The following is a 27,878-nucleotide window of genomic DNA, read 5'->3' as shown; positions in this document are numbered from 1 at the left end:
ACCGACCATTGGCGTCTTTGGACTGAACCTACGAGTGACCTTGGAGCGTCTTCTCTGTGAAGTTTGTTTGTCTGAATGACTGAGGACCTCCATGTCTTCACAGGTGCTCCAAATCAGTGACAATGACTGATCAGGTGACAAGCAGCCGGTTTGCTGCTGCTGGTGCATTCTGGGAAGTGTAGTTCTTTGAGACTCATTTCTGAGATTCAGCTCAACACTTTCTTTGAAATGTGTATGTCTGCAAATCTGCTAACCTATTACAGAATGTGTTTATTCTTTTAGTATCCGTATTTAGTATTAGTATAATTTTTTGTATTTTCTGCTGAAAATTAGTATTGCAAGCATTATTTTATTATCGATATGTATCGAAAAAATCTGTTTTTGACAACACTACATTACACTTAGTTATTTCAGATACCTTTTTAAAAGACTACAATTGAAAAATGTATAGCCTATATTATATATCAAATTCAACCCGCCAAAGTTGCAAGTAGGAGTGACAGTGGTACATGCCACTACTGAAATCAACACACATTTGGCGGGTTGGCGGGTGTTAATGTCAAGCCCTGTGCGTGTGCATATACACAGTATGTATATATATTAAGAGTGTAACTGTAACGTTTGATCAGGCACCAGTCCATCAGAGGAAGCCATCACCTGAATATTGAAGTCTGTCACTTCCTGTTCCTGTCTCATCATTTCCTGTCACCAGGTATTTAAGCCAGTTCTCTGCCTTACTAAGCGTTCTACCATATCTCTGTTGATGATTACGGTTATGACCATTGTTTTTGCCTTTTGGCTCACGCTTTTGGATTGCTGTTTTGGATTTGTCTGCCATTGGATTGTTTTACCTGTGCTTCGACCAAGGCCTGTGACCTGACTACGAGCTGCGACTATTGTTTAGATTTTATGCACTCTAATAAAGACCCGCTTATGGAATCCACTGAGCCTACATCTTCCTTACAGTAATGGTACATGTATTCTTCCTGAACTTTCACGGCACGGGCGTCACGGTTCGGTGCATATAGTCGGACGACGAATACAGTCAGTCACAGGCGATCCGCACTCCAATCCAGAAGGGGGCGCGCACAGTAATGCAACATTGTTTGCTAACCACCAGAACAGGAAAAAGATGCACCAACTTAAAACATGAGTTCAGATGGCACTCAAGAGCTTGCTAGTAGCCTATTTGCTGAGTGTGACAATTTTGTGACGTGCTCCAAATCATGTAAATATACATGTACCGGATGTAAATGTACCGAACTATCGTAACCCCAAAACCGAGGTTTCTGTGTACCGTTTCATATACCGTACCATATATATATATGCATGTATATGTATATATATGTATATGTATGTATATGTATATATGTGTATATATATATATATATATATGTATGTATGTATGTATGTATGTATATATGTGTGTGTGTACGGTATGGTGATTTCTGTGTACCGTTTCATATACCGTACCATATATATATACATATATATGTATATGTGTGTATATATATATATGTACAGTACGGTATATGAAACGGTACACAGAAATCACAGAGGACTAAACATCTCATTTTGTCTGAAGGAATAAATGCTTTTTGCATGCTTTTTCAATAATACTCAAATAAAAACTTTGGCCAAATTATTCAATTTAGAGGTTTCTAAAGAATAAAAAACTACTGTACATGGCTTTCTATCTTCTAAAAGCAAACCCAAAAAAGTCAACAAGATGACAATTGTGTACCTCTTTTATCAAATGAAAAAGACAGGATTATAGTGCATACATTGATAAATATTTAGTACATTCATTAATAGATAGAATTCCATTCATTGTATGTACATTAATAAGAACATTGCCACACAAAAAAATATATAGCAAAAAATTGGGGGCAGGGATTACAATCTTGTCATTGACTGCTGCTAATCAACCCAGTAATGCACGACAAAAGACAAAAATCCAAGTGGCAGTAACCTTTTATCCCTAGTGGATGTTGCAACTGAAATGGGCTGTGCTTCTCCTGTGTTCAGCTGCAGTTGTATTGAAGGCAGGATTTAAACGGTACTCTACTCTGCTGTTTGTAACACGAAGGCATATTCAAGCAGATCTCACCAAGAGAGGAGGGCATTTCACATACTGTGTAAGACCGGTAAATACTCAGGAGCTTGTCTAGCTGTCAGGGCGAGGGACCAACAGATGCTACCGTACGGTTTTAGAAGCGTGTACTGCTCAGTCTTCATGGCAATGCAAGCCGTTTTGTTGTCCCACCTGCCCGTCCATAATTATCTGTTGGCGGGTAAAAAATGCTCCCTTTCCACATGATTTTATTTACAATCACCAGTTTATCTTCACTAAGGCTCAGCTTAATACCTGCATGCCTCGTACAATACTGTTATTTATGTCCATTTTCAACCTCAAAATCCTCGCCTCCCAGTTAATCAGTATTCTTAGATATCCGGTCAGAGCAAGGCCACCTGTGCAGTACCGGATTACATGTCCTCTCAGCACTGCTCTTCTCCCAGGGACTCTGTGTTGTCGCCCTGGTCCACCGAAGCCGGCGGGGAGCGCATTTTCCCACGACTGCTCCCGTGGCTGCTTCCGTGGCTTGGGTAAACATCTATAGAGCTGGAGATGGACTGGACGGACGTATCACGGAAGTAATGGAAGGCCTCCGGGTCCAGGAAGGTTTGCTCCTCTCGCAGGCCTTGTTCAAAGAGCTTCCGTTTGTGCCGGAACTCAATCACCGTCTTTGTGTAGGAGTTGAGGGTGGTGACGGAGGCTGCCATGCAACAGGTGAAAGAGCCCCAGGCCATACTGTGAAACATACATATATGAAAAAGATAATGAGATTTATTTGCAGCTATTTGTTTGCATTTATTTTTTGCATAGTGCATTGTCAAACAGGATGGATGGATGGATGACATTTGTTGAATGTGGTATTTTGTATTTATGGACTAACAGAGATGCTTGTTGACATTTAAAGTTAGAAAAAACAGTCCCAGATACATTTTGAGCTGTCCAGTTTATTATACATTATATCAGTTTGGTGGAATTGAAATGAAGCACAACAGCACACTCTAAATCAGGTGTTGTGATGGGGAGTTTGATTAATCTCAGTAACTCAATTCACAGATTTCTTCTTCAGTGACTCTTTCTGTAGGTTACGTCGTTACGCCAGTAGGTGGTGACAATTAAGCACACTTTTATGCTATGAACTAATCATTGAATCATACACTCAAACCCTTCAATTATGACTCTAATAATCTAATCTTTGTGTATACAAATCTGCTAAGAGATTCCAGAAAATACATCTATTTTGAATGTCATTGAAAAGTCATTTTGTACTGTACTGGTATTTTTTATCAAGCTATATGCAAGTCCCAGTTCATTCATGAATGAGATTCTGACTCAAAACACCCACTCAATTGGGAAAAAACAAGTACTATTACATATCAAGCATCATATTATTTGTTTTTTGTTTTTTTTACTTTTTTTTTTTCTGAATAACTTTTTTTCAGTGAGCATTTTTTATATCTTTATCCATGTTTGGAAGTTTTTGTTCACCTGCAGTAAAAAAAAAAAAGTTGCATTCCCCAAACACTGTCTGCGATTTATAGACTGCAAATTACCTTTGGTTTCCAATCAGAAACCATGAGAGTGCAGTATTTGAGCTTGTGAGCTGGGAAAATTAAACCATGAAGCTGAAGGGTTTAAAAAAGCTCAAGTTTCAATTACTCTTTGATTTTCAGATTCTTGCCATTCTGTAAGGTAGTAAAGGTACAGAAATAGAGGAGGAAAAACAAGAAATTGGCCAGACGGCAGAGGACAAATGAAGCAATTTTAGCCTGGAATAATGGATGCCAGGCAAGCATCTGTGGTAATTCAGTCAATGTAAATACCACTTTCATGCCTGTCAGAACCCCAATGCATGTCTCTTATTTCCAAGTGCCAAAATAACACACATTTGTTGGGAGATCCAATAGAGCCATTCCCTCTCTGGTCTAAATGGTCCCAAAAAATGTAATGACAGAAACTCACTCCAAAAATTCACTGTAGAGGTGACACGCACAAAAAAAAAAAAAGTTCACATTTAACACTGTAAGAGAACTTCTAACCTATACCTTATATTTAATGTAACTGGATTTTTACCAAAACGACACAACATGGTCACTGTTTGACATTACTGACTGTTTTCGATCCAATTTAGCAATCCAACAAGTATTTGACCTTCTCAATTCACAACAGATTTAGTAATATAAAAATGGCAGCATTTCAGAAAATATAAACTTATAAGCAAGCCATTTTTTTCTAAGTCACAGATAAATCAATTATATTGCCTAATGTATATAGCTTATAAATATAGCCTAATAAAAATTTGAATGTCAGAGAACTATTCTGAGTAAAATATTTTTAGCTTTCTAGGTCAGCAGGAACTCTTTTGTAAAGGTCAAATTATTTGTCCTGTAGGCATGTGCTGTAGTTTGTAAATTGTAAAACGTAAATTCTACGTTTCCGTTCAGTTAGAAAAAGAGCTTTTACTGTATATTGGAAAGGGAACCTGAAATGAGAAGGGTCCAGATTAATTTGTTGCAGAATGAGACCAGACACCAGCACATCTGTGACTTTTGAGGACACCTCGCCTCTTTGCCTTGGTGAATTATATAACACAGGATGGAAGCAAAATCACAGTGTACTGGGATGGGATGTAGAGCTATTCTGCTGTAGAGAAATCCATTTAATTATTGATCAGGAACTACTAAGGGTGAAAATACATAGAGTTTGATTTGGTCACAAATCGAATATCGCTACTCCCATTAACTTGAGCAAGGTTGAATGTAAAGTGAATTTGCAAGGGAAAAACAACATCCGCATTTAAAGCTATCATGTGACTTCAAAAGGCTCAAAATATGCCATATTGAGTATGGACTACTTTTACAATACTTTTATGGTGCTATTTTTGAGCTTGAAAACACCAATCCTCATTCAGTTGCGACTATATTCACCTAAAAAAAAACTTTTGCATTCCAAAGAAATAAGTCAGTCATGCAGGTTTTAAATGACATGTGTGTGAGGAAGGAAGAGAATTGTCATTTGAGTGAACTGCCTCTTTAAATAATATTATAAAATCACTTTAAAACCAGTTCCATATAGTCAATAAGATGTTCACGAACATTCGCAACTTTGGGGGTGGCAAGATTCCTAAATGTTTTGAAAGAAGTCTCTTCTCACCAAGGCTGCATTTATTTGATCAGAAATACAGTAAAAAAAAACACACACAAAAAAAAAAACCTTTAAAATACCTATTCTATTTGAAAATATTTGACAATGTAATTTATTCCTGTGATGCTGACTGAATTTTCAGCTTTCATTATTACTCCAGTCTGCAGTGTCACATGATCCTTCAGAAATCACTCTAATATGCTGATTTGCTGCTCAAGAAACATTTATTATTATTATCAATGTTGAAAATAGTTGTGCTGCTTATTATTTTGGTAACACTTTACCAAATGGGTGCATTAATTCATGATTTTCTAATGCACAGATAGTTAATGTATGACTAATGAAGAACTAAACCATTAATTTATGATTACCGCATCAGCAACTAATAAAGAGTCTGAATCTGAATAATAGTTTAAGTCATATATGAATTCCTATTAATCAGATGTAAACATATAGTATTAATTAATAGTGTAAATGAATGAGTTAATAACTGCAATGGGTCAAAGCCATGTATTTCAACTTCCAGTTGTCTGCTTTAATCATTAGCTAACTCAGGATTATCTGTGTATTAGTTAAGCATGTGTTAATCTATATTAGTGCACCTGTACTGTAACCAATATCAGTGTTACCAATATTTTTGTGGAAACTGTTTGAGGATTTTTTGAATAGACAGTTTTTTTATTATTCATTTTTGTAACAATTTGAAAGTCTTTATTGCCACTTTTGTCTACTTTGTCCTTCCTGAATAAAAGTATTGGTTTCTTTCTTAAAAAAAAGAACCAAATGTTTCTGAAGCTTTTGAACTATAGTGTATGTGATCAACACATTCACTGCTTATCATCCATCATGTTTTGGCTGATGTGACTGGAAGTATAGGAAGTGCTTACCAGAAGGACCAGCCGTAGTCCCATGTGTGAGGCCTCCAGTCCTCTGGTCCCAAACTGACTGTTATCTGAAAAACTTGTGTGTACATCATGTGAGCCACCATCCCCAGGAGACCTGTTGAGGAATCAACAAATGCAGTTGGTGATTTCTCATACTGTTGTTGCTCATTGGATAGAAAGAAATTTGTTATTAATTATTCACCCCATGTCCTTCCAAACCTGCATGACATGAACTCTTGAGTAATTAATCAGTTCCGACTCTTGGCTCAATAATCCAGCATGGAAAATAACTTTTTTTATTATATCGCCTTTTGTGTTTCACTCTGTGTTTCATTCTCTCTCTCTCTCTCTCTCTCTCTCTCTCTCTCTCTCTCTCTCTCTCTCTCTCTCTCTCTCTCTCTCTCTCTCTCTCTCTCTCTCTGCTGCAGTTGGAATTAAAAGGCATTAAGGCCCCAAATGAACTGGACTATATTGGGTATTAGTTAAAGGTATTCAAATCAAATAATCAGACATTCAAAAAGCAGCAGCTGTTCTGGCATTCTAATTGCTGGGGTTTACCCATGATGCACTTGGACTGCAGATAGAGAGATGTAATCTGGGGAGAACTCAAATTTTTCCACATCTCATTCCGAAATCAAGTGTGAAATTATTATTAGTTAACAGATTTCACTGATTCTTGATAAAACAAGCTATTAAATATAAAATATTTACAGGGTTTGGTAAGTTTTTATGTTTATGAAAGAACCAAGGCTGCATTTGATTGACTGTGAAATATTATTACAATTTAAAATAACATTTTTTTTTATTTTTTATTTTATTTTTTATTGAATTTATTTATTTGATGGTAAAGCTTAATTTTCAGCATTATTACTCCAGTCTTCAGTGTCACATGATCCTTCAAAATCATTCTAATATACTGATTTGGTGCTCTTATTATCAATGTTGAAAATGGTTGTGCTGCTTAATATTCATAAAAATAAAGGCATTTATTTGAACTTTACTTTTAATTTTGATCAATTTAATGTGTCCTTGCTGAATAAAAGTTTTTTTCTTTCAGCAGGGACTTACAAAAAAAAGCCCAACATTTTCTATTATCCCCATCATTTGTGACTGTGGTGAGACCGAACAGGAAAACAAGGCCGTGTGTCTTTGTATAGATGATGAATGTAATGAAGTAACACGCAATTAGTTTCTCTAAGTGTGAGTTGGGGACAAGGGTGCAGGCCTACCTGACAGCACGGTGAAGACTGCGGCGAAGGCGTTCAGTTTGAGTCCATCGATCACATTACTGGAGTGAAAAAGCTCCAGGCACATCAGACTGAAGCCAACGACCAGCAGCATGATGTATAGCACCTCAGACACAACTGACAGCCAAAGGACACCTGCAATACACATACACACACACACACACACACACTGGTGAGCAAAGCGCTGTGCTGTTGCCCCATTCTCTCTGTCATTATTCACACGGTCAGATTCAAGTGGAAATTTAACAACTCGCCCCCTGCATATAAAATGGACATGCATTGGGTACATTTCTGCATAGTTCTTCTTTACGTTGAGTTCAATTTGCAAAGGGCAGATATAGGTGTTTTGAGTTCACTAAGTAAAAAGCGTATTATATGAGCATTATCTACAGTATAATATCTATATGAGCATTATCTATAATAACTGCTCCATGAAAGAACACATTACAAATCTAGTTTAAACCTGACAATAGTTTCAGGGTTTTGAAAAATGCAAAACAATTAAACAATATGACTTAAAATGAATAAATATCGCAAGTTATGAAGTAAGAATTGTGAGATATAAATGAAAAATGTTAGAATTGCGAGTTATAATCTTTTTTTCTCGCAATTGCGAGATATAAACTCGCAATTCTGACTTTATAACTCACATTTGCGACTTTATATCACATAATTATAATGATCATCTGACTCATAATCATAACGATCCTCTGACTCTAGCCTTCTCGTTGTCCCTCGGCATCGCTTAGCTTCAATGGGGGCCAGCTCATTCAGTGTTGTTGCACCCAAACTATGGAACTCTCTCCCCCGATCACTCTGTTGTTTTAATACTATTTCTGAATTTAAAACTATGCTCAAAACTCACTTATTTTCTGAATGTTACCATTCTTAAGTTGTATTACATTTCGTTATGTCTATGATTGTATTCTGCTGTATGATGCCCCATCTAGTGAATGAGAATGATCTGGAAAGTGATTTTGTGGCTTTCCATCACAGAAAGCCACAAAATCACTTTCCAGATCATTCTCATTCACAGTTCCATGCTGGTGGAACACTCTCCCCACCCTCATCCGGAATGCTGAATCCCTGACAACATTCAAAAAACAGCTGAAAACCCATCTCTTCCGTGAGCACCTAAACTCATAAAAAAATTAAAAAAAAAAAAACCTTTCCCTTAAAATCCCACTTATCATGCTTATGCTACTCTGAATAATGCCTGAACTTCGTACTCTGAACACTTCTTGCGTTGTTGTTGTCTTTTGCCTCTTCATGATGACTCGCTTAATTTAGTCCTGATTTGTAAGTCGCTTTGGATAAAAGCGTCTGCTAAATGACTAAATGTAAATGTAATGTAAAATGTAAATCTACATAATTCTCCTTTACTGTACTTTTACTCTCATCTACCTACTGTTGTTTTGTTTGTTATCATTGTCCATTGCCATTATTGTTGCTTGTTCATTGTAAAGCGTCCTTGAGCCCTGGAAAGGCGCTATATAAATACAACTTTATAAATTATTATCTATAAATTATTATTATTATTAATAATTCTGAAAAAGGTCAGAATTGTGAGATAAAAAGTCGCAATTTTTAGTTATAAAGTCAGAATTGTGAGATATAAACTCGCAATTGCAAGAACATTTTTAGAATTGCGAATTATAATATTTGTTTCTCGCAACTGCAAGATATAAACTCGCAATTCTGACTTTATATCACACAATTCTGGAAAAAAAAAGTCAGAATTGTGAGATAAAAAGTTGCAATTACTGTCTAGTGCTCAGTCATACAATACAGTGGTATAAATTACTTCATGAATAATGCCTATTTTTATTCTACTTTTTAAATCCTATAAATAAAAATGTTTTTACAATTAGACAAATTTCGTAATCATTGTGTAAGGGACTACAGGACTGTGGCCAGGAGAAAAGGATGTCATTCCCTCAACATAGGATCTCAAGGCCACGACTTTACAATGCGTGGCCATGACATAAGGATGACGTTACTTGTCACTTGTCAACAAAATTATGTTGTGGCCATGACATTTTATCAAAATTCCCATGAGGTAACATGATATTCCCACTAATTAATATATCATGTTCCCTCCTTGTCACCGTACCTAATATTTATGAACTGTGATTTTTTTTGTTTTGTTTTTTCAGGATTCAAGAACAGCATTTATTTAAGATGTATATTTTTTTATGTAACAAGTCTAAATCTTAAAAAGCAGTCTTTACTGTCACTTGTTTTGATCAATTACATCCTTGCTGAATAAAAGTGTTTATTTCTTTAATCTGAACCCAAAGTTTTGAACACTACTGAAAAAAAATAAGAAGAATAATTAGAAAAATGCAAAATAGAAGCACTTGGACTGTAATGGTGCTGTATACTCCAAAGAGGAGTAAACACATGAGTTCTTACTAGAAGTCAGCTTTCTCATTAGCGGTAATTATATTAAACTTGACATGACAGCAACATCTGCAATTTGAAAAACAAACTGCACTCGTGTCTCAAAAGGATGTTTAATCTTTATTTATTTTATTTTTATGTATTTTTGAGAGATTAGGGAAACATCTAGTATCTATCAGACTGACTCAAGGGTGTTTCCATAATAGCAATCAGCTCCTTCTAATTAGCAGAATTCCCAATCGCCCCGGAGCTTCCTCGGAGGACTCGGCAGAGATAGCAGGAGTTGTTTTGTTCTGAGATCATAATGCTATTTTGCTTACTTTCAACGTTCGGAGTCTTGTCTACTACACCTGTGCTACCCATCATCCACTGTGAAATTTGGCTTCGTTTGGGGTTTCCCGACACATTCCCTCACACACATTGTAAATAAAATATGACAGACTTTGAGAAACACAGGTGGTGAGTGATTAAAGCATCTTAACCTGAAAAATGACGGCATTATTCAATATTAATGTCTGGAGTGTTTTGTCTTCAAGAGTTCAAACACATCGGGCACCTTTGAAAGTCTGCCCTACATTTTTCAGAGGCGAATATAAACAGTGTGTCAATTTTCTCGAGGGCTCCTTGAGGCAGAGAAAAGCATTGTTTGAGGGCTTGATATCGTCACTGTGAGAGGACAGAGATAGAAGACCTAAATCTTCTGTCGACCTGAGCATATTCAGTAGTGATAAATCAAATTTCCCATTCAAATTTTTGCACAAACAGTTCTTGACAAGCTTCCGTACGAGACAACACTTAGACAGAGGGATGAATCTGAAAACACTTCAATCAAAATGCACTTCCATCACTGATTCCACAAATATCGGCAGCTTTGTATCAAACATGATTATCACTGGAGACCTTGAGAGTCAGTCATGACTTAAAAACCGGAGTCTAAAGAGCAATGAGCAATTGTGTAGTTTGTCTTGCAAATATTCTCCCCTGAAACTGTGGCAGATGTCATTTGCAAGCTAAATTCATTTTCCTTTTTGATTGCGGAGTAGTATCTCCAGAATTGTTCAAGGCGAGATGTATTATGCAGTATGCAAATAAAATTCCATATTCAAAATGACATTTCCCCTCTGAAGGCTTTGCCACCGTGAAAAACGTCAACAAAAGACTGCCTTTAAAATAATTTTTAGTAAAGGAAAATAGTTGTAGTTTACGTTATCATGTAACTTTAAAGAAAACTACAAATGTGTTATCACGCTTTGGTCTGTGGGTGTTTTTGTGGGTGTTTTTGACATTTAGAAAATAACACTCTCACCGTTTAATTTGTTTGCTAACATGTGTCCAACAGTGGACACACAAGCATCACATTAGAATTGTTATCTGTCATACACAGCGTCATGTCCATCATGTCTCAAATTGTGTTGTGAAAATTTAATTATACTTTTTTTACATTTGTTTAAAAAAGGGCCACACACCTTTTTTTAAATTTTTTATTACTACACAATTTGGAAATGATGCACTAAAAAGTCTGTTCACAAGTGACGTTTCCTTTTACTTTTCTTTGTTTCAATCCAGTTTTAAATATTAATAATTGATTTTCATACTTTTAAGATTAAAGCTCTTGGTCTTCTTTGACAAGAAAAAAGTATAAATTATAGATAAAATGCATTTGAATAGTATAAAAGAAGTTTTCAAGTTTTAATATGACCTTCATATAACAAAAAGAAAAAAGTTGAAATCTAGATTAACCCATGGCACATACAGTGCTATGCATAAGTTTAGACACCCATGCTAAAGTTGACTAAAAAGAGGAATAAAAAATCATCTTTTGGAAATTGAACTTAATGCCTTAATTAAAAAAAATAGGAAAAATCCAACCTTTAAGGACACCAATTTTCTTTGTGAATGAATAATGTATCGTAAATAAATAAATGTTCTTCCTTAAAATACAGGGTGCATAAGTCTGGACACCCCTATGTTAAATTCCCATAGAGGCAGGCAGATTTTTTTTTTTAAAGGCCAGTTACTTCATGGATCCAGTATACTATGCATCCTGATAAAGTTCCCTTGGCCTTTGGAATTAAAATAGCCGCACATCATCACATACCCTTCACCATACCTAGAGATTGGCATGGTTTTATTTCAGTTAGCCTAATAGCTGGTTTGATTTGCATTGAGAGATGATCTTATGGAAAGTACTCCATGCCAATCTCTAGGTATGGTGAATGCTATGTGATGATGTGGGGCTATTTTAATTCCAAAGACCAAGGGAACTTTATCAGGATGCATAGTATCCTGGATCCATGAAGTAACTGGCCTTTAAAAATAAAAATCTGCCTGCCTCTATGGGAATTTAACATAGGGGTGTCCAGACTTATGCACCCTGTATTTTAAGGAAGAACATTTATTTATTTACGATACATTATTCATTCACAAAGAAAATTGGTGTCCTTAAAGGTTGGATTTTTCCTAATTTTTTTAATTAAGGCATTAAGTTCAATTTCCAAAAGATGATTTTTTTATTCCTCTTTTTAGTCAACTTTAGCATGGGTGTCTAAACTTATGCATAGCACTGTAAGTGTCTGCTGAAGAAAAACCCTCTCACTCTACTAAAAAGTGATATTGTATATGGAAATATGGTAACAGGCCACAAATCTGTCTGTAAGACACACACACACACACACACACACACATATATAATATATAATATTTTATTTAATGGCTAATGTTTTTTTCTTAACGATTGCAAAACTTAAAGCACATAAGCTGCACTGGACTGGACGATGTGAACATTTACTCAAACATTCATACTTTAGCTAATGTACCACACACAAAGCATGCATCAAATAATAATGCAGGGATGCTCCAAGGCAGAGATAAGAGATCTGTCATAGGTTTCAGTGTGTGCTGTTGGACAAGCCTCAACGACACTCTAATGACAACCATTACTCACCTCTCTCAGATGCCGGGGCCAGATCAATAAAACTTCTGCATTTCTCACCTGGAAAGACACAAAACAACCAAAAAGTTAACATCTGTGCTCTACAAGCTCTTTTTTGTGTACCGCGAGTCAGAGAGCTCAACTCCATCTTTACAGTGGCACATAAGTGGCTGCTGAAGAAAGACCCTCACACTCTATTAAAAAGTGATATTGCATATGGAAATATGCATGTGATGCTACAGTGCTGTTTTCCAGTGATAAGTCTGCTTCCCTCTGGATGAATCCATCACTTGAATTTTTTGTCTAAAGAGATTGTAGTGTTTCTTAGTGTTAACCTCTACGTGTCATTTCGGTATCAGGCATTTTTGATTACGCAAACGAAGCATTTTTGCACACTTGCTGCTTAATGCCATGTTACATTTGTAGCATACAACATGCTTTTCCTGTAATTATAGTGATCATATAATTGTGTAGAAAGTCAGAATGTCTGTGGTCTAACCAAAATAACTGTTTTAATTAAGATTGTCCTATGTGTCTCTGGGCTAGAACATAAAAAGTTTTTGGTGCATCCTCCTAAATTGTACTTTTAATTAAACTGGTGAGGATAATTTGAGGCTGAAGGCTATTTCTTAAGAAAAAACTTTAGTCTGCAACTTTCAATGATAATCTTGCCTGTGGAGAGATGAATGAAGATGCTTAGCTGTGCCTTAAGGACAGAGGTCAAATAGAAGTGAGTGATTATCTAAAGTAGCATGGTAATATGAAGACAACAACATATTAAAGTTTGCACATAAAACATTTCAAACAATTTCATATGGAAAGGCATTTTCCTTTTTAGCTATGTGGCTCAATGTGCCCCAGTTCAAAGAATAGGGCTACATTAAATATATTGGCAGTAGCACTACTGCACAAGTCTGCAGACACAACACTCATAATTCCAGGCTTGTCAGACTCAACAAAACTTTATGTACTCTGTCTTTTACATTACAGACCACACAGGCCTTTCAAAGTTTTATTACCTTCAGAAATCAAAATTTAAAGTAGCATTTAAAACTTGGCTAAAGTACAAAAGCAGTTCAAATAAATGGCAATAAATTTCACCCCCAAACACTGCCAGGATGAATGAGATTTTTGAATGTTCAATCATTAAAATATCCCACATGTGGTTCCTTACAGAAACCTGCTCTATAGTGACAGCAGAAATGAAGAAATAAATCAAACAGGGGCCACATACACAATGTAATGTTTCAGGACTGACTACATATTTAGATGAGGGAGTGAGCAAAATTATCGTTCTGTGTGTGTATGGAACACGACTCACTCCAGAAACTGTGATGAATGACACTGTGGTAAACGCAATGATCTGGTGTCTCACATGTTTGGTATCCGCTATTCTGATAATATTACAGTGACAAAAGATTCATTATGTTCAGCAATTTGAACTAAAGCGCAGTTGACGGAGGCGTCGTGATGTCTTGTTTATGCTCGTGAAGGCTGGTTCACAGAGCGTGCCCTTGCAGTGTTACCATGCCCACTTATTATAAGTGTTTTGGGATTGTTGTTTAAAGTCCCCATGAAATCAAATTCGATTTTTTTATTTAATATAAATATGTTCGCCTTTAGGTTATCTATAACCCTCTACCGCACGCACCTATAGAAAAAAATATTTGACTCTTTTTCTTTTCTTAGAATGGCTTAACTTGAAGTGCTTGGAAAAAATATTATTTTAAGGTACTTCATGATATGTTGCCATACGGCAACAACATATAATAGTGGAAATTTTTTGAAAAATAATTTCCATTTAAATTAGATTTTTTTCCATAATACAAATCCCTTGCCAGTCCTTAGGGATACTTCATTGTTTAGCATTGAGCTTTGTATCAGTAGAAACCCGGTAGTATTTTCGAATGACCGTGCTTTCCTCCCTCGTGTCCCCTGAGACGAGAGATTTCTGTATTGTGTGTCTGGAAAAAAACCTCAGATGACGCAAAAATCATCATTTTGAGTCATCGGAGGCTTTTTTGGCCAGAGGCTAGAGACTACAGCCAGTAGCAGGAACTAGTTCTGCATGTTTTTAACCCGCAAGGGGTGGGATCTCACGATAAAACGACGTCTTTTCAGTTTCGAGTCAACTAGTAGCTTAGTTGTATCATTTCTTCAGATACTGCCCTCTGTAACCGGTAGGCGTGGCTTGGGAGTGGCCTCGTAGGGCAGCGAAGCAAATGCATTCTGGGAGTTGTTGTCTTTCATCCACATGAGCCAAAAAAACATTTTCTGGCTTTTCTCAGTCTAGAAGGCATCAACTTCTAAAATTATTTCACATTTCTACTACATAAATGACCCAATTTAAGTACACATTCATCTTTCCAGCGGTGAAATATCCCGTTAACATATGACTAATCAACATAATATCACTAGCATTAGTTATTGTTACAGCTTAACAGATTGCAGCTGACCTTTCTAGCTAGCTAAACTATTGCAATAATGTCATTTCACTATTGCACAGTGTTGCCGCTTGGCAACACAGAGATTTAATCGATTTACCAAAAATTTATTTCATAAAAACTTTTTTGAGTGGTGAATATGCCATCATCATAACTTACCTGAGGTGATGTTTCTGATTTTTTTTGTGTATGTGATATGGACTGGTCCTTGTTTGTTACATTGTTGCTTGTTTTAGTTAGCTTTCAGCAACTACCGACATGAGACGGCAGTCTGTCAAAAATCGCGTCACAGAAAAAAACTGCATGTCATGTGACTTAACCAAAGCACATCATTGGCTAAACTAAGGTCTTCTCATTCCAACAAAAAAACACGAGAATGTTTTTCAAGGAAATGAACGCAAAGAGTATGTTGCCATATGGCCACACCATGCGGTAGAAGGATAAGCTAGTGTGCTCCATAACAATGCCAAAATTCATTTTAGATTTAAAATAGAAGATAAAAGCATTCAAAACTTAGTCTCTCACTTCCACCAAAATGGATCATCGATTCTGATGACATCACTCTGCACTCAGGACTGCCAACTTTTGAGTTTACCCTGGAGTGAGCCATTACACGGCTTTAATGTAAATGTAGGTAAATGTAACGTTATGTGGCATTGTTCTCCAGCTGTTTTATTGACCTCTTTCTGTGGTTGAAAAACACTGATTGATCAATATTATGTATGAGGCATTTACATTTCGATAAGTTGTACTGTATCTTTCAACATACCTATTATTGTTTATTCGTGTTTATTTACTATTAACTAGAAGTAAAGAGAGATGGTCTTTTCACATGGCGCTTGAACTGAGGCACTACAGCGATCTGTCACATCCAAAACGGTATTTATTGTTTGAATTTCGTAATAAAATTGACAGAATTTGACAGTTGAGAATTAGTTTCATATCAAAAGCATAGCTGCCAACTCTCACGCATTCACCGTGAGACACACGCAATTGACACTTTTCACACGCTCTCACGCCACACATCCATTTTCTCACGCACAGAAAAATCGCGAAGCAAAGAGGACACGGAGACTGACAGACTAGACAGAGCAGGTTACTTATGATATAAAAAAAAATCTCAGCTCTCAGATTCTGTCACTTTCATTACGAAATTCAGACAATAAATACCGTTTTGGCGCTTGTAAATGTGACGCGACAGATTCCTAGCGGCACGTGAACCGATCATCTCTAGCTAATAGTAAATAAACACGAATGAACACTGTTGAAAGATACAGTGCAACTTACCGAAATGTAGGCTATATTCTTCATACATAATTTCGACCAATCAATCAAACAAAGGGGTCAATAAAACAGCTGGAGAACAATTATGTCACATAACATTTACCTCAGGAAAGCCATTTAATGACCATAATATAGGCTATAGCACGTTAGTTGGCTAGAAAAAAGCTATAGAGTATTTTGCTAAATATGTGTACTATATTGCATATTTATTATATTTTTACTTATATCATTAAATAAAGTTGTTATTATAATAAAAAAAAAAACGCATTATATTTAATTTGTGTTATTTTTAACCTTAAATAATACTGCCAGCTGATAGGGCTCTCTGTATGTTTACAGCATTAGGTGAGTTGTTTTTTTCTTGAGAAAAATGAATGCCTATCTTGTGTAGCCTACCTAATATTTATCCAATATTAAATCAAATCACAATAATTGAATTGAAATAATAAAAAAGCGCAGCTTACCAGAAATTGAACCATGTAAACATTGTAACATGTTGTCACTAAACCTAATAAAATTCAGTTTAGTTACTAAAAGGTTTTGACAATCACAACACACTTATTGTGATGCAATAATTTTTTCACACGGAGAAACGGCTTGACCGACTCGGCATTAGAAACAGCACTGATGAGTTGAAGAGATAACACCAACATAAATTACACACTTTTTTAAACTACACACTCTCAGCATAACTATGATTACTTTTTTTACCATATTGTTCAGACTGATTACGTTTTGCTTTAGTAACAGTTTCATATTAAATCTAAATCTATTAGACTGTGGCTGTCATAAGCTGTCAAATGCGGCTTTACTGAGCTCAACATGTCTTCCTGTTTCAGTGGAAATCACGTAAGCACATTGAACAATGCTGCACATTATAAGGCACTTCAGTGGGCCTTTAAGCTTGGCTCATAAAGCGATTGCGTTTACGGAGTTATTAAAGTGAGCAGGTGCTGATTATTTTCAGCATAAAGCATTTTGATTTACAGTATTTCGTTCTTTTATGGGCTTGTTCTTGTTCGCTGTTTTTCTAGCAAGGTCTGGCAACAGGAATGAGTCAAGATCGTACCGCTTTCCCTGTAATTTCTTGCACCTCACACACAGAAGAGAGAAACATCTCAGACGCATGTTAAAGGGATACTCCACTTTTTTCGGAAATAAGCTCATTTTACATCTCCCCCAGAGTTAAACAGTTGAGTTTTACCGTTTTAGAATCCATTCAGCCGAACTCCGGGTCTGACGGTACCACTTTTAGCATAGCTTAGCACAGATCATTGATTCTGATGAGTCCAGTAGCATTTCTTTCAAAATGACCAAAGAGTTTCAATATTTTTCCTATTTAAAACTTGACTCTTCTGTAGTTAAACCGTGTACTAAGATCGACGGAAAATGAAAAGTTGCGATTTTCTAAGCCTATATGGCTAGGAACTACTCTCATTCCGGCGTAATAATCAAGGAACTGTGCGGCCGTACCATGGGTGCAGCAGGCGTAGTGATATGACGCAGCACCTGAAAATAGTCCCCAGCTCGGTAACTTCTTCCAACGTGACCGGGACTAAGTTTGTCAAACCTATTAGACCTATTTTCAGGCGCTGCGTCATATCATTACGCCTGCTGCACTCATGGTACAGCCGCACAGTTCCTTGATTATAACGCCGGAATGAGAGTAGTTCCTAGTCATATAGGCTTAGAAAATCGCAACTTTTCATTTTCCGTCGATCTTAGTACACGGTTTAACTACAGAAGAGTCAAGTTTTAAATAGGAAAAATATTGAAACTCTTTGGTCATTTTGAAAGAAATGCTACTGGACTCATCAGAATCAATGATCTGTGCTAAGCTATGCTAAAAGTGGTACCGTCAGACCCGGAGTTCGGCTGAATGGATTCTAAAACGGTAAAACTCAACTGTTTAACTCTGGGGGAGATGTAAAATGAGCATATTTCCGAAAAAAAGTGGAGTATCCCTTTAAAATACGTGATTAACAACTAGTTGTTCAGTTTGGATCCGTACACACATCATTAGTAAACGTGGTTGTCAGTACCTGCATTTTTTTGGGAGTTAATTTGGTTGTCACTCCCCTAAATGACTGAAGTGTGTGTGTACAGAACAGGATTAAGCTCTAAAAGGTGAACTGACAACCGAATTTATAGCTGCAGTGTGTACATGGCCAGAAAGTAGTTCAGAATGTGACTGATCACACATTAGGCTGCCATTGAACATGACAGGGTGTCATATTCTGGATTTCATATTCTGCACCTTCTAAGTGCACTTTCTCATTACGTCTCCCCTAAGCTTTTTTCCTCAGTAAATAAGGTCCCTGGAGGGAGTTTAATCCTTCTGCCTGGCAGATAAGTGGCCCATGGTAACCTCTCCTCAATTTGAATAACGGATTCTCACGGCACCTGGAGAAATGCATTAACCGATTCCAAAACTGGCCGATGGTGCAAGAACATGAGTAATTGAATTTCTAGTGGGTTTTATTTCACCAGTTAGGTGAGGCACTTGTGGTAATCATTTCACTTATATCAATGACATGGAATGTCTACAATGATTCATTATAGTCCCATTTTTGGATACAGGCCTACTCGTCACACACAAATGTGAATAAAGCTGTTTTATACCTTAAAGGGCACCTATTATGCAAAATTCACTTGCCAGTTGCCAGGTCTTGTATGAAACGCATCCTACTCACTCACACAATCAACACATTATACAAATTTCAACCCATGAGAGCTCAACCTGGCAACCTACAACCCAGCTGCGCAGATAGTAGACGCGGGAAGTTGAATAAGTGTCACTGGTAGAAATGGGAGGAGAAGACTCAGGCTGCGTTCCAGTCCACTTTTAGACACGCACTTGGGAACTTCCCTAAGCACTTCCCCTCGGGGGAATCCCTGCCGCCATTTTGAAGTGCGTTCCACTTCGTGAAGTGGACGAGAGAAGTTTATATGGACAGACCCTCGTTCCCTCGATTTTGACAGAGGGATGTACATATGTACACTTCAGGCACCTATATGTCCCACAATGCAGTACGATTGTGACGTCCCCACAGATCTCATATAATCACCACCACAAAAAACAACTCTATGATATATTAATCCAATTTTTTTTTTTTTTTTTTTTTTAACAACCCAAACACACCTATAAACATTTGGATGCTGCATTAAACAAATTCTTAAAGAAAAGAAAAAAAAAATCTACTCCACAGCTGATTCCAAGTTATCAAGGGCTTAGGACGTTCCAATTCAGCCCATTGCAGTTTCCGCCAGTAGTGGGCACTCATGCATCGTAAGCAATGACGTACATCCGAGTGAACGAGAAGACTGGAACGCAGCACCAGTGGTAAATATTTAAAGGGATAGTTCACTTTGAAATTAATTTTTGATATGTTTTAGCTTACCTCAAGGGCATCCAAGATGTAGGTGTCTTTGTTTCCGCAGTAGTTTCAATTTTGATATTTTTAGGTCAAACCGTTCTTGTCTGTCAGTCATATAATGCATGTCGATGGTCACTGGCTCAAAACACAAGCACAGAGTCCAAATTAAAACAATTCCCCATCGTCCAAATGAAACAATTCCCCATCATAAGTACACATTGATGGCCTAAGACACGAAACGAGCGGTTTGTGTGAGAAAACGAACAGTATTTATATCGTTGTTATCTCTTGAAAACAGCACACGTCCAAATGATCTGACGGCGCGGGCGGGTATAGATATATACATAGATGTCGACTTGGCTACTGCAGTTCATTGGAACGAAACCGTAGCCAAGCGACATCTAGTGTATATATCTATACCCGCCCGCTGGCGGGTATAGATGTATACACTAGATGTCGCCTTCGCTACTGCAGTTCATTGGAACGAAACCGTAGCCAAGGCGACATCTATGTATATATCTATACCCGCCCGCGCCGTCAGATCATTTGGACGTGTGCTGTTTTCAAGAGATAACAACGATATAAATACTGTTCGTTTTCTCACACAAACCGCTCGTTTCGTGTCTTAGGCCATCAATGTGTACTTATGATGGGGAATTGTTTCATTTGGACGTGGGGAATTGTTTTAATTTGGACTATGTGCTTGTGTTTTGAGCCAGTGACCATAGACCTGCATTATATGACTGACAGACAAGAACGGTTTGACCTAAAAATATCAAAATTGAAACTACTGCGGAAACAAAGACACCTACATCTTGGATGCCCTTGAGGTAAGCTAAAACATATCAAAAATTAATTTCAAAGTGAACTATCCCTTTAATGCAGCATCTGTTTTTTCTGTCATCCTTTGGCTGGCGTTACATTATATGGTGCATTCTTATTCATGCACGTGCTTTTAAACCATTCAAGCCAAGACAAATTGAGCGCCAGAATCGAGTTCTCTTTCGGCTTGAAGTTGAACGAACACTAACACACGCAATTATGCCAAAATGTCCGTTTTGTCGAGTATCCTCATAAGAGCAGGCTGAGTAGTCCTAAATTAGTGAAATAAAGATTTAAATGAAGCAAAGAGTTGTGAGAGAATGATGCGTGTGTGAGCAGCGGCTTGTCTTAAAGGGACAGCAGCCAATAAAGCTTTCTGTCAGTAAAGTTAATCAAAGAACAAAGTGAACAGAGAAAAACACTCGCTGCTCTTGACTAAAGAACTTTTGTAACTTTAATAAGGATTAATCTATATATAATTTACATTTATGCAGTTTGATAACTTTATTCAATTTCTGTACATTTCCTGCTTGTTAGACAGATATTTAAAATATACTGTCTTTATGTTGTTTCGACATTAATTTGGAGATTAACTGTGAAATTATTACATTATAAAATATATTAAAAACGTTAGTTTTTTTAATGCCGATTCATCGTGATTATTCACAGAAAAAAAATTGTGATTAATCTAGTTAATTTTTGCAATCGATGAAAATGAATAAAAAAGAAACATGAATAAGTCTTATTCATGTTTATTTTTATTTTTATTGAATATTACGTATTTATTTATGTTAATATCTGCGCAATTAATGTGTATTTAGCCTGCCTCTGCCATCCCGCTGTGTATGTTCCATGATAATGAAAGGGAGAGAGAGAGAGTTTATGGATAACGACTTTAATGCGCACTTCTTATACTGTGTTTATTCAGCTCTTACAGTGATTTTCTGGAGTAAAACTAACGCTTCATCTTTTGTGTGATGTACAATAAACTTCATTGAACTCATCAGTATATTTAGGTCAGCTTGTATTAATAGTGGATAAAAGCACATGACAAATAAGATATAACCGTAATTAAACTAAACTATACCTGTTCTATCTCCATACGGCATATATTCTCTGGCTCTGTGGGCATTATTGTCCGACTCCGGGTCGAAATGAACACCGCTACTGAGAGTTTCTGTTTTGATATTATCAGATGAGATTGTCCTGGCTGGAGCTCATGAGGCTCCGCCCTTTAGGCCGGCAGCAGCAGCTCATTTGCATTTAAAGGGATACACACTAAAACGGCGCGTTTTTTCTGAGCCCCAAAGAATGACAATTTAATCATGCTGTAAAAAAAATTATTCGTTGGGCATTTTGAGCTAAAACTTTACATACACACTCTGGGGACATCAGAGACTTACTTTACATCTTGTGAAAAGGGGCATAATAGGTGCCCTTTAAAAAGAAAAGTGATTGAAATAGCATGTTATTTCAAAAATTCATAATTGAAGAAATCTACTGAATCTATATGCTTTTAACAGCTAATCTCTGGCACGGTGTGATGCAGTCATATTACATACATATTGAGTATGCAATTCCTTAATGCCTACCCTGGGGAATCAGAATGACATGGGCTGACTCACTTATTATGGATTTAAAAGCTGTAATCATCTTCATTCAATCCATTCCTGTTCTTCCAGTCTTCCATATGATTAAAGACCCCTGGCTTTTGATCTGCTTCTAATGTGTTTAATCTGGTATCTGAGGTTGAGGGTAATTGCATCGGCAATGAGAGTGAATGATTTGATGGCCATTAGCATTATTATATGGTACTGTACTGATCAGGCAATGGGCAAAGAGAAGAGATCCTCAAGTATGATTTATTAATTAGCACTCTACATTTTCATGCTCTCTATGTGGCTTTGCTACTCCTCCGCCTGAACAAGTTCTTGGACGTTTCAGTGTTAAATCGGGGCATTAGTCAGAATGGTCACTTCATAAAACTTTACAGTTATTGATGTTTATGCCGTTAAACTGCTTCTGCATTTTAATATAAGGGGCTCAAAACATCATACAATGTATTTTGGCTTTTGTTTAGTTTCTTGATTTCTTGTGCTTCTGCCCTGATAAAAAGTGTATGTAAGATACTGAATGAACAAATGTAATAGGTATACCTATATAATAGGTATAACTGAATATTATGTTAATGATGATGATAAATCATCATGCAGAGATTAAGCTGAGCTATACTTGTGTGGATGTGTGATGAGTTTTCAGCACAAAGCCTGTCTGACACTGTCAGATTAATCATAAATCCCATTGATCACTAGATAGAAAAGGGTGTCAACAACACTGACAAAAAAAACAAAATAGAAACAAAATCTAGTCACATAACTGAATCCTCATCAGCGTAACACACACTGACCTTCCCTCACTCCCCTGAAAATGTCTGTTGGATTAAATTGAATCCAATACTGAACTTTCTGTTTACGTCTGTCTATTGAAGACATTATGTCAGAGTGAGACAACATATGACTTTGAACCTGATAGCCCCGATCTTGGATTTAGCTGTTGATCACAATTTTTTTTCAACATGTTCTTGAGAATGAATGAATAAACATTTTCTTTTGGAAAACAAAGAGCTTTTTCTTACATTAATAATAGTATTTATTTATTTGATTAAGTAAGGTAAAGATTTTTACCCTTTTTTTTATCTCATAGTTTATTTGGGTATTAATTTTTATCTCATGCTGTAATATTTACCATAAATATAAAATATTATAATGAAAGCCAATTTAATTAAATGTGAAAGCAAAAGACAAAGTGACAGGTCATGTTTTATTCCTTTAGCAGGATATCCTTTAATCTTGGTGTATGTTCACTAACCAATAACTCCTGCTGTTCTACAGTAGATTTCGTGACAAAACTTTTAGTCTGAGATTAGAAAAAAACATTTCAGAGAGAGGGTCCTTTAAAAATAGGAGGCTGTCCAAGAGCTGCTTATTTCACTGTATTCCATGGGGAATGTGGTTATCTAATGGTGCCTTTACCAAGTTCTTCAAAACTCATTGAGAGTTAAGTAAATCCAGACAGATGTTTCCAAAGCTGTTGGCGCACAATCATTCCCCGCCAATCCACTGCGCAACACATTTACACTGCTTTACACACGGCCTTAAAGTTTCCCCACAGTGCAAAAACACTCTCTCACATAATTGTATGATACTGTATAATTTAATTTGTGATCTTATTAATGAATGCTAATTGATGTTAATTGACAGATATCATCAAAATCAGGAGGTTTTCTTGGTTAACTTAATATAATGCACTTTTCAACTATATAGGTTGTAGCTATACTTGACATTCGTTTACACAGTTTAGGAATAAATGTCAAACTACTTTAACCTGCTGCAGACAGACAAATATGGGAATATTTGATCAAAGTTTAAGACGTATACAGCCTAAAACACAGAGTTACATACACAGACAAATAAACAAAACAATAAAAACCATCGCGTCACTGAATACCGTAGGATTCGCTTTAAACTTTAAAATGTAACTCTTACCTCCTCCATGGATATTCTCTTCACACGAATACCAGATGCCCGTGTGAAAATGCCTAAAGAGAAAGCGATCGTCACCCGTTTCCCAACTATAGTGAACTTTACTCGGGTCTGTCTCGTTCACCCCATAGTCAATACAATTATGCCGTCTTTCCTTACTGCAGTTGGGTTTGGGGACTCTCTGAGTCCCTTCGCACCAGTAGGTCGTGATGAACGCCGTCGTTGAGAATAAGAGTGCCAGAAGATTTAACCCCACAGACAGCAGAGCACGGCATTTTCGAGTGGTCTTCATAGTCCTATGCGAAGTGGCTCACACACTTGAATGAGCTTCAACCCGGGCTGAAAAAGCTTGATTTGTGTGAGGAAAGCGCAGCGGTTGCGCTCACCTCACCTCACCTCTGCTCGCCGGCCCGAAATGACAGTGACAGGTTCGATCTTTACACATATAAAATGAGCGTCACTCCTCTGATGCTCGCAGGTGGATCCATTCGCATGGAGACAGACGTGACTCAAGTAAGAAAGATCTCCGAGGCATCTTTGAGGCAGACACTTACGCTGCCAACTGTTGTGATCCCTCTCTCTCTCTCTCTCTCTCTCTCTCTCTCTCTCTCTCTCTCTCTCTCTCTCTGCGCGCGTCACCCTCTCCCCTATTAATTTTCTTTTTCTTTTGGTTGCTAAAGGGGTCATCATCCTATTTTGTAAGACTTATGGGTCAATGACGACGTGTGCAAATTGTAAATTGTAAATATATATGTGTGTGTGTGTGTGTATAAAAATGTATTAATGTATAAAAAATGTTGTGTATATTGATTTCGTTCTATGCCTACACTCATATTTAAATGCATACCAAAATTCCAAAATGCATAGAACTATTATAACTACAAAAACAGACGATTTTTGAAATCTGTCCTTTTTATCATCTTGCATATTTGTAATTGACTCGTAATTATAGCCACGCAAAGCATTCAATATTTTTTTAGTCAGACTTAATGGCTATTTACCCTATAAGAGCTTTAAATCCATGAATTCTTAACAGAATAATTGTGTATAGAGCCAAAATCAGCTTTTTTTATTTAAACACAGACCTCTGTCTCAGAAAGACCACTCACAACGAGAATGCATCACATATAATTTTATAGTACCTCCTTAATCAATACAATGGTGTATGAGTTGCACTCTGCTAAAGGGTGAAATATCTCTCAGGGATCAGGCTTGTTGTATTGTAAACATTATGTCTTAGCAATATTTTGTAGTCTATACAACAGGAATCAAATTTCATATCTGGAAATAAACCTGTCATAACTGTGACTCTTTATATGGGTGCTTTGCATTTATAGACAGAGATGTCATGGTCATAATAAAAAATAGGCTATAATTTAAAGCATACAAACTTTCATCATGTCAAGCATGTTGCGTGTGTGTGTGTGTGTGTGTGTGTGTGTGTGTGTGTGTGTGTGTGTGTGTGTGTGTGTGTGTGTGTGTGTGTGTGTGTGTGTGTGTACAACTATCTTTGTGAGGACCAGTTTGAGTTTTAGACCATTGGAGTGAGGACAAAGACCCCTTTAAAGGCCTGTTTGAGGGTCAAGACTTGGTTTTAGGGATAAGGTTATAATTAGGTTAAAGGTAGGTTAAGGGTTCGGGTTAGGGACTTACTTGTGATGGGTAAGGTTAGGGTAAGCGGCTAGAGTTTGCATTGTGTCAATGAATGTCCTCATAAAGATAGATGTACAAGAATGTGTGTGTGTGTGTGTGTGTGTGTGTGTGTGTGTGTGTGTGTGTGTGTGTGTGTGTGTGTGTGTGTGTGTGTGTGTGTGTGTGTGTGTGAGAGATTAAGAGGGTTAGAACTTCTGATATGGTCATCATCTTCATTAGGGTGGAGAGTGTGGCCCAGCTGTCAGTTAATGTTTTCTTCGTGGCAGGAGGTTACAAAGCCTGCCCCTGTTGTGTTGTGCAGTCAACTTGACATTCATGAAAGAATTCTCATCGTCATGAAATATCATTCCTACCCCACACACATTTAGCAGAAGGCTTGAAATCCATATTTCTGTCATCTTATACCCTAGCGCCCCTTAATCGTTGGAATACAACAATAAATGATGTGTGTCTGTCTTGAGATATCTGAGCACAAAAAAACTTTAACATATTTATCCCTGTGCTGAGATGAGATGGGAAACAACAAAGGAGACCTTCTTTATAAGCCATAGCAAATTGAGCTTAACACGCTGACAAACAGGCAGGTGGTATAGCTTTACTTCTCCGGCTGTCATTTCAAATTAAATTTTGCTCAGTCATGCCTTCAGATCCCACTAAAACACACTCGACAAACAAGGTCTGCAGCAGCAAGGGATGCTCTGCGTGCTCATCGAACACTTGATACAATGTGACATTGACATCCACCATTCTGACCATGGAGCTTGTCAACCAGATTTGACCTCTTTTCAGAACCATTTTGGTGTTGTCGGCTTAATAAAAACAGACTGCGTCTTATTCTGTGTATTCATTCAAACCCCTCCCTTTTGGTGCTGAGGTTTGCTGAGTTAATATTGCCGCAAACCATACTGTCTGGACGGCAATATTATGTAAGACCATGTCACCCCCAGTCTCTTCCATTGCGCCTCAATTTGTGCACAACGGCCAATGAAATGCTGTTTGCTGTGAAAGTAATCTAGGAATCTATTCCACAGTCAGGAGTCATTTTCGAAATACCACTTCCATCAAATTTGTATTGCATAAACTGGAAAAGTCCATTATTTTGAGAGGTTAATGATATTTATGCAAATTGGAATGTGATGGATTTGGACAAAAGGATGATAACCATGGTTATGTGTAGAGGCCTGGTCATTCCAGTTTCAATAAAGAAACTTGTACAAGAGCTGGCCAGATTGGGCTCTTGGTTAGAAGGCAGCCTAAAGTCATGTTTTTGCAGGCATTTCTGGTATATGTTATGGTTTCCCTCCAATATTTTTTCAGAAGTTTAGCAAGCAGACACAGTCAGACCTGTTTAAGTCAGTTTAAATCTTAATTGTGCTACATTATGCAGTCTCTGTGTGCTATATATTCAGTTTATTAATAGGTGGGGAAGACTAATTCATATTCTGTTCAGACAAATGCAGACGGTCTCCCCAGGTAGTTCCAAGAATTGCTGTGATTAACCTAACAGCATGATCTTTTCCTCCTCTCATCTCCTCGTTCCTGACCATTAATGCATTAACGACTCTTGAACTCAGACACAAACTGTTAAGTTCACTCTGTGAGTCTCTATTGATTTCTAAGATACCTTGGATCTGGTACATCACATGGTTGTTATGATGTTAGCAGAGGTCTATGATACTTATGGTACAGTTTTTATCATTTAGTTTTTCCACTGAGGTCCTATTTTGTGCCAATAACAGTCATATTTGAGTTTTTCTTGAACATTGTTTATACTCTTCCTGAAATAAACAGTTATCTTTTTGCAAAACACTTTGTTCTTGACTGTTGGTTTGCTGTTAATATATATGTATACAGTGCAATGCATAAGTTAATACACCCATGCTAAAGTTGACTAAAAAGAGGAATAAAAAATCATATTTTGGAAATTGAACTTAATGCCTTAATTTAAAACATTAGGAAAAATCCAACCTTTAAGGACACCCATTTTCTTTGTGAATGAATAATGTATCGTAAATAAATAAATGTTCTTCCTTAAAATACATGGTGCATAAGTGTGTACACCCCTACAGTAT

The 27,878-nt window shown here is 36.9% G+C and overlaps 1 protein-coding gene across 1 annotated transcript; it reads right to left on the bottom strand.

Annotated features, from left to right (window-relative positions):
• Positions 1-1,731: 1,731 nt before the first annotated feature.
• gsg1l (gsg1-like) lies at positions 1,732-24,689 on the bottom strand. Its single transcript, XM_084419799.1, has 5 exons — positions 24,157-24,689; positions 12,697-12,744; positions 7,332-7,484; positions 6,106-6,217; positions 1,732-2,812 (listed from the first exon to the last, which is right to left on the bottom strand). Exons 1-5 carry the CDS (start codon positions 24,443-24,445, stop codon positions 2,500-2,502), a joined length of 915 nt encoding a protein of 304 aa, XP_084275925.1. The 5' UTR covers positions 24,446-24,689; the 3' UTR covers positions 1,732-2,499.
• Between the last annotated feature and the right edge of the window lie 3,189 nt (positions 24,690-27,878).

Source organism: Rutilus rutilus, assembly GCF_951802725.1.
Source record: "Rutilus rutilus genome assembly, chromosome: 1".
Taxonomy (NCBI): domain Eukaryota; kingdom Metazoa; phylum Chordata; class Actinopteri; order Cypriniformes; family Leuciscidae; genus Rutilus; species Rutilus rutilus.
The sequence above is the reverse complement of the archived record's forward strand: the minus strand, read 5'-3'. Positions and strand labels throughout refer to the sequence as shown.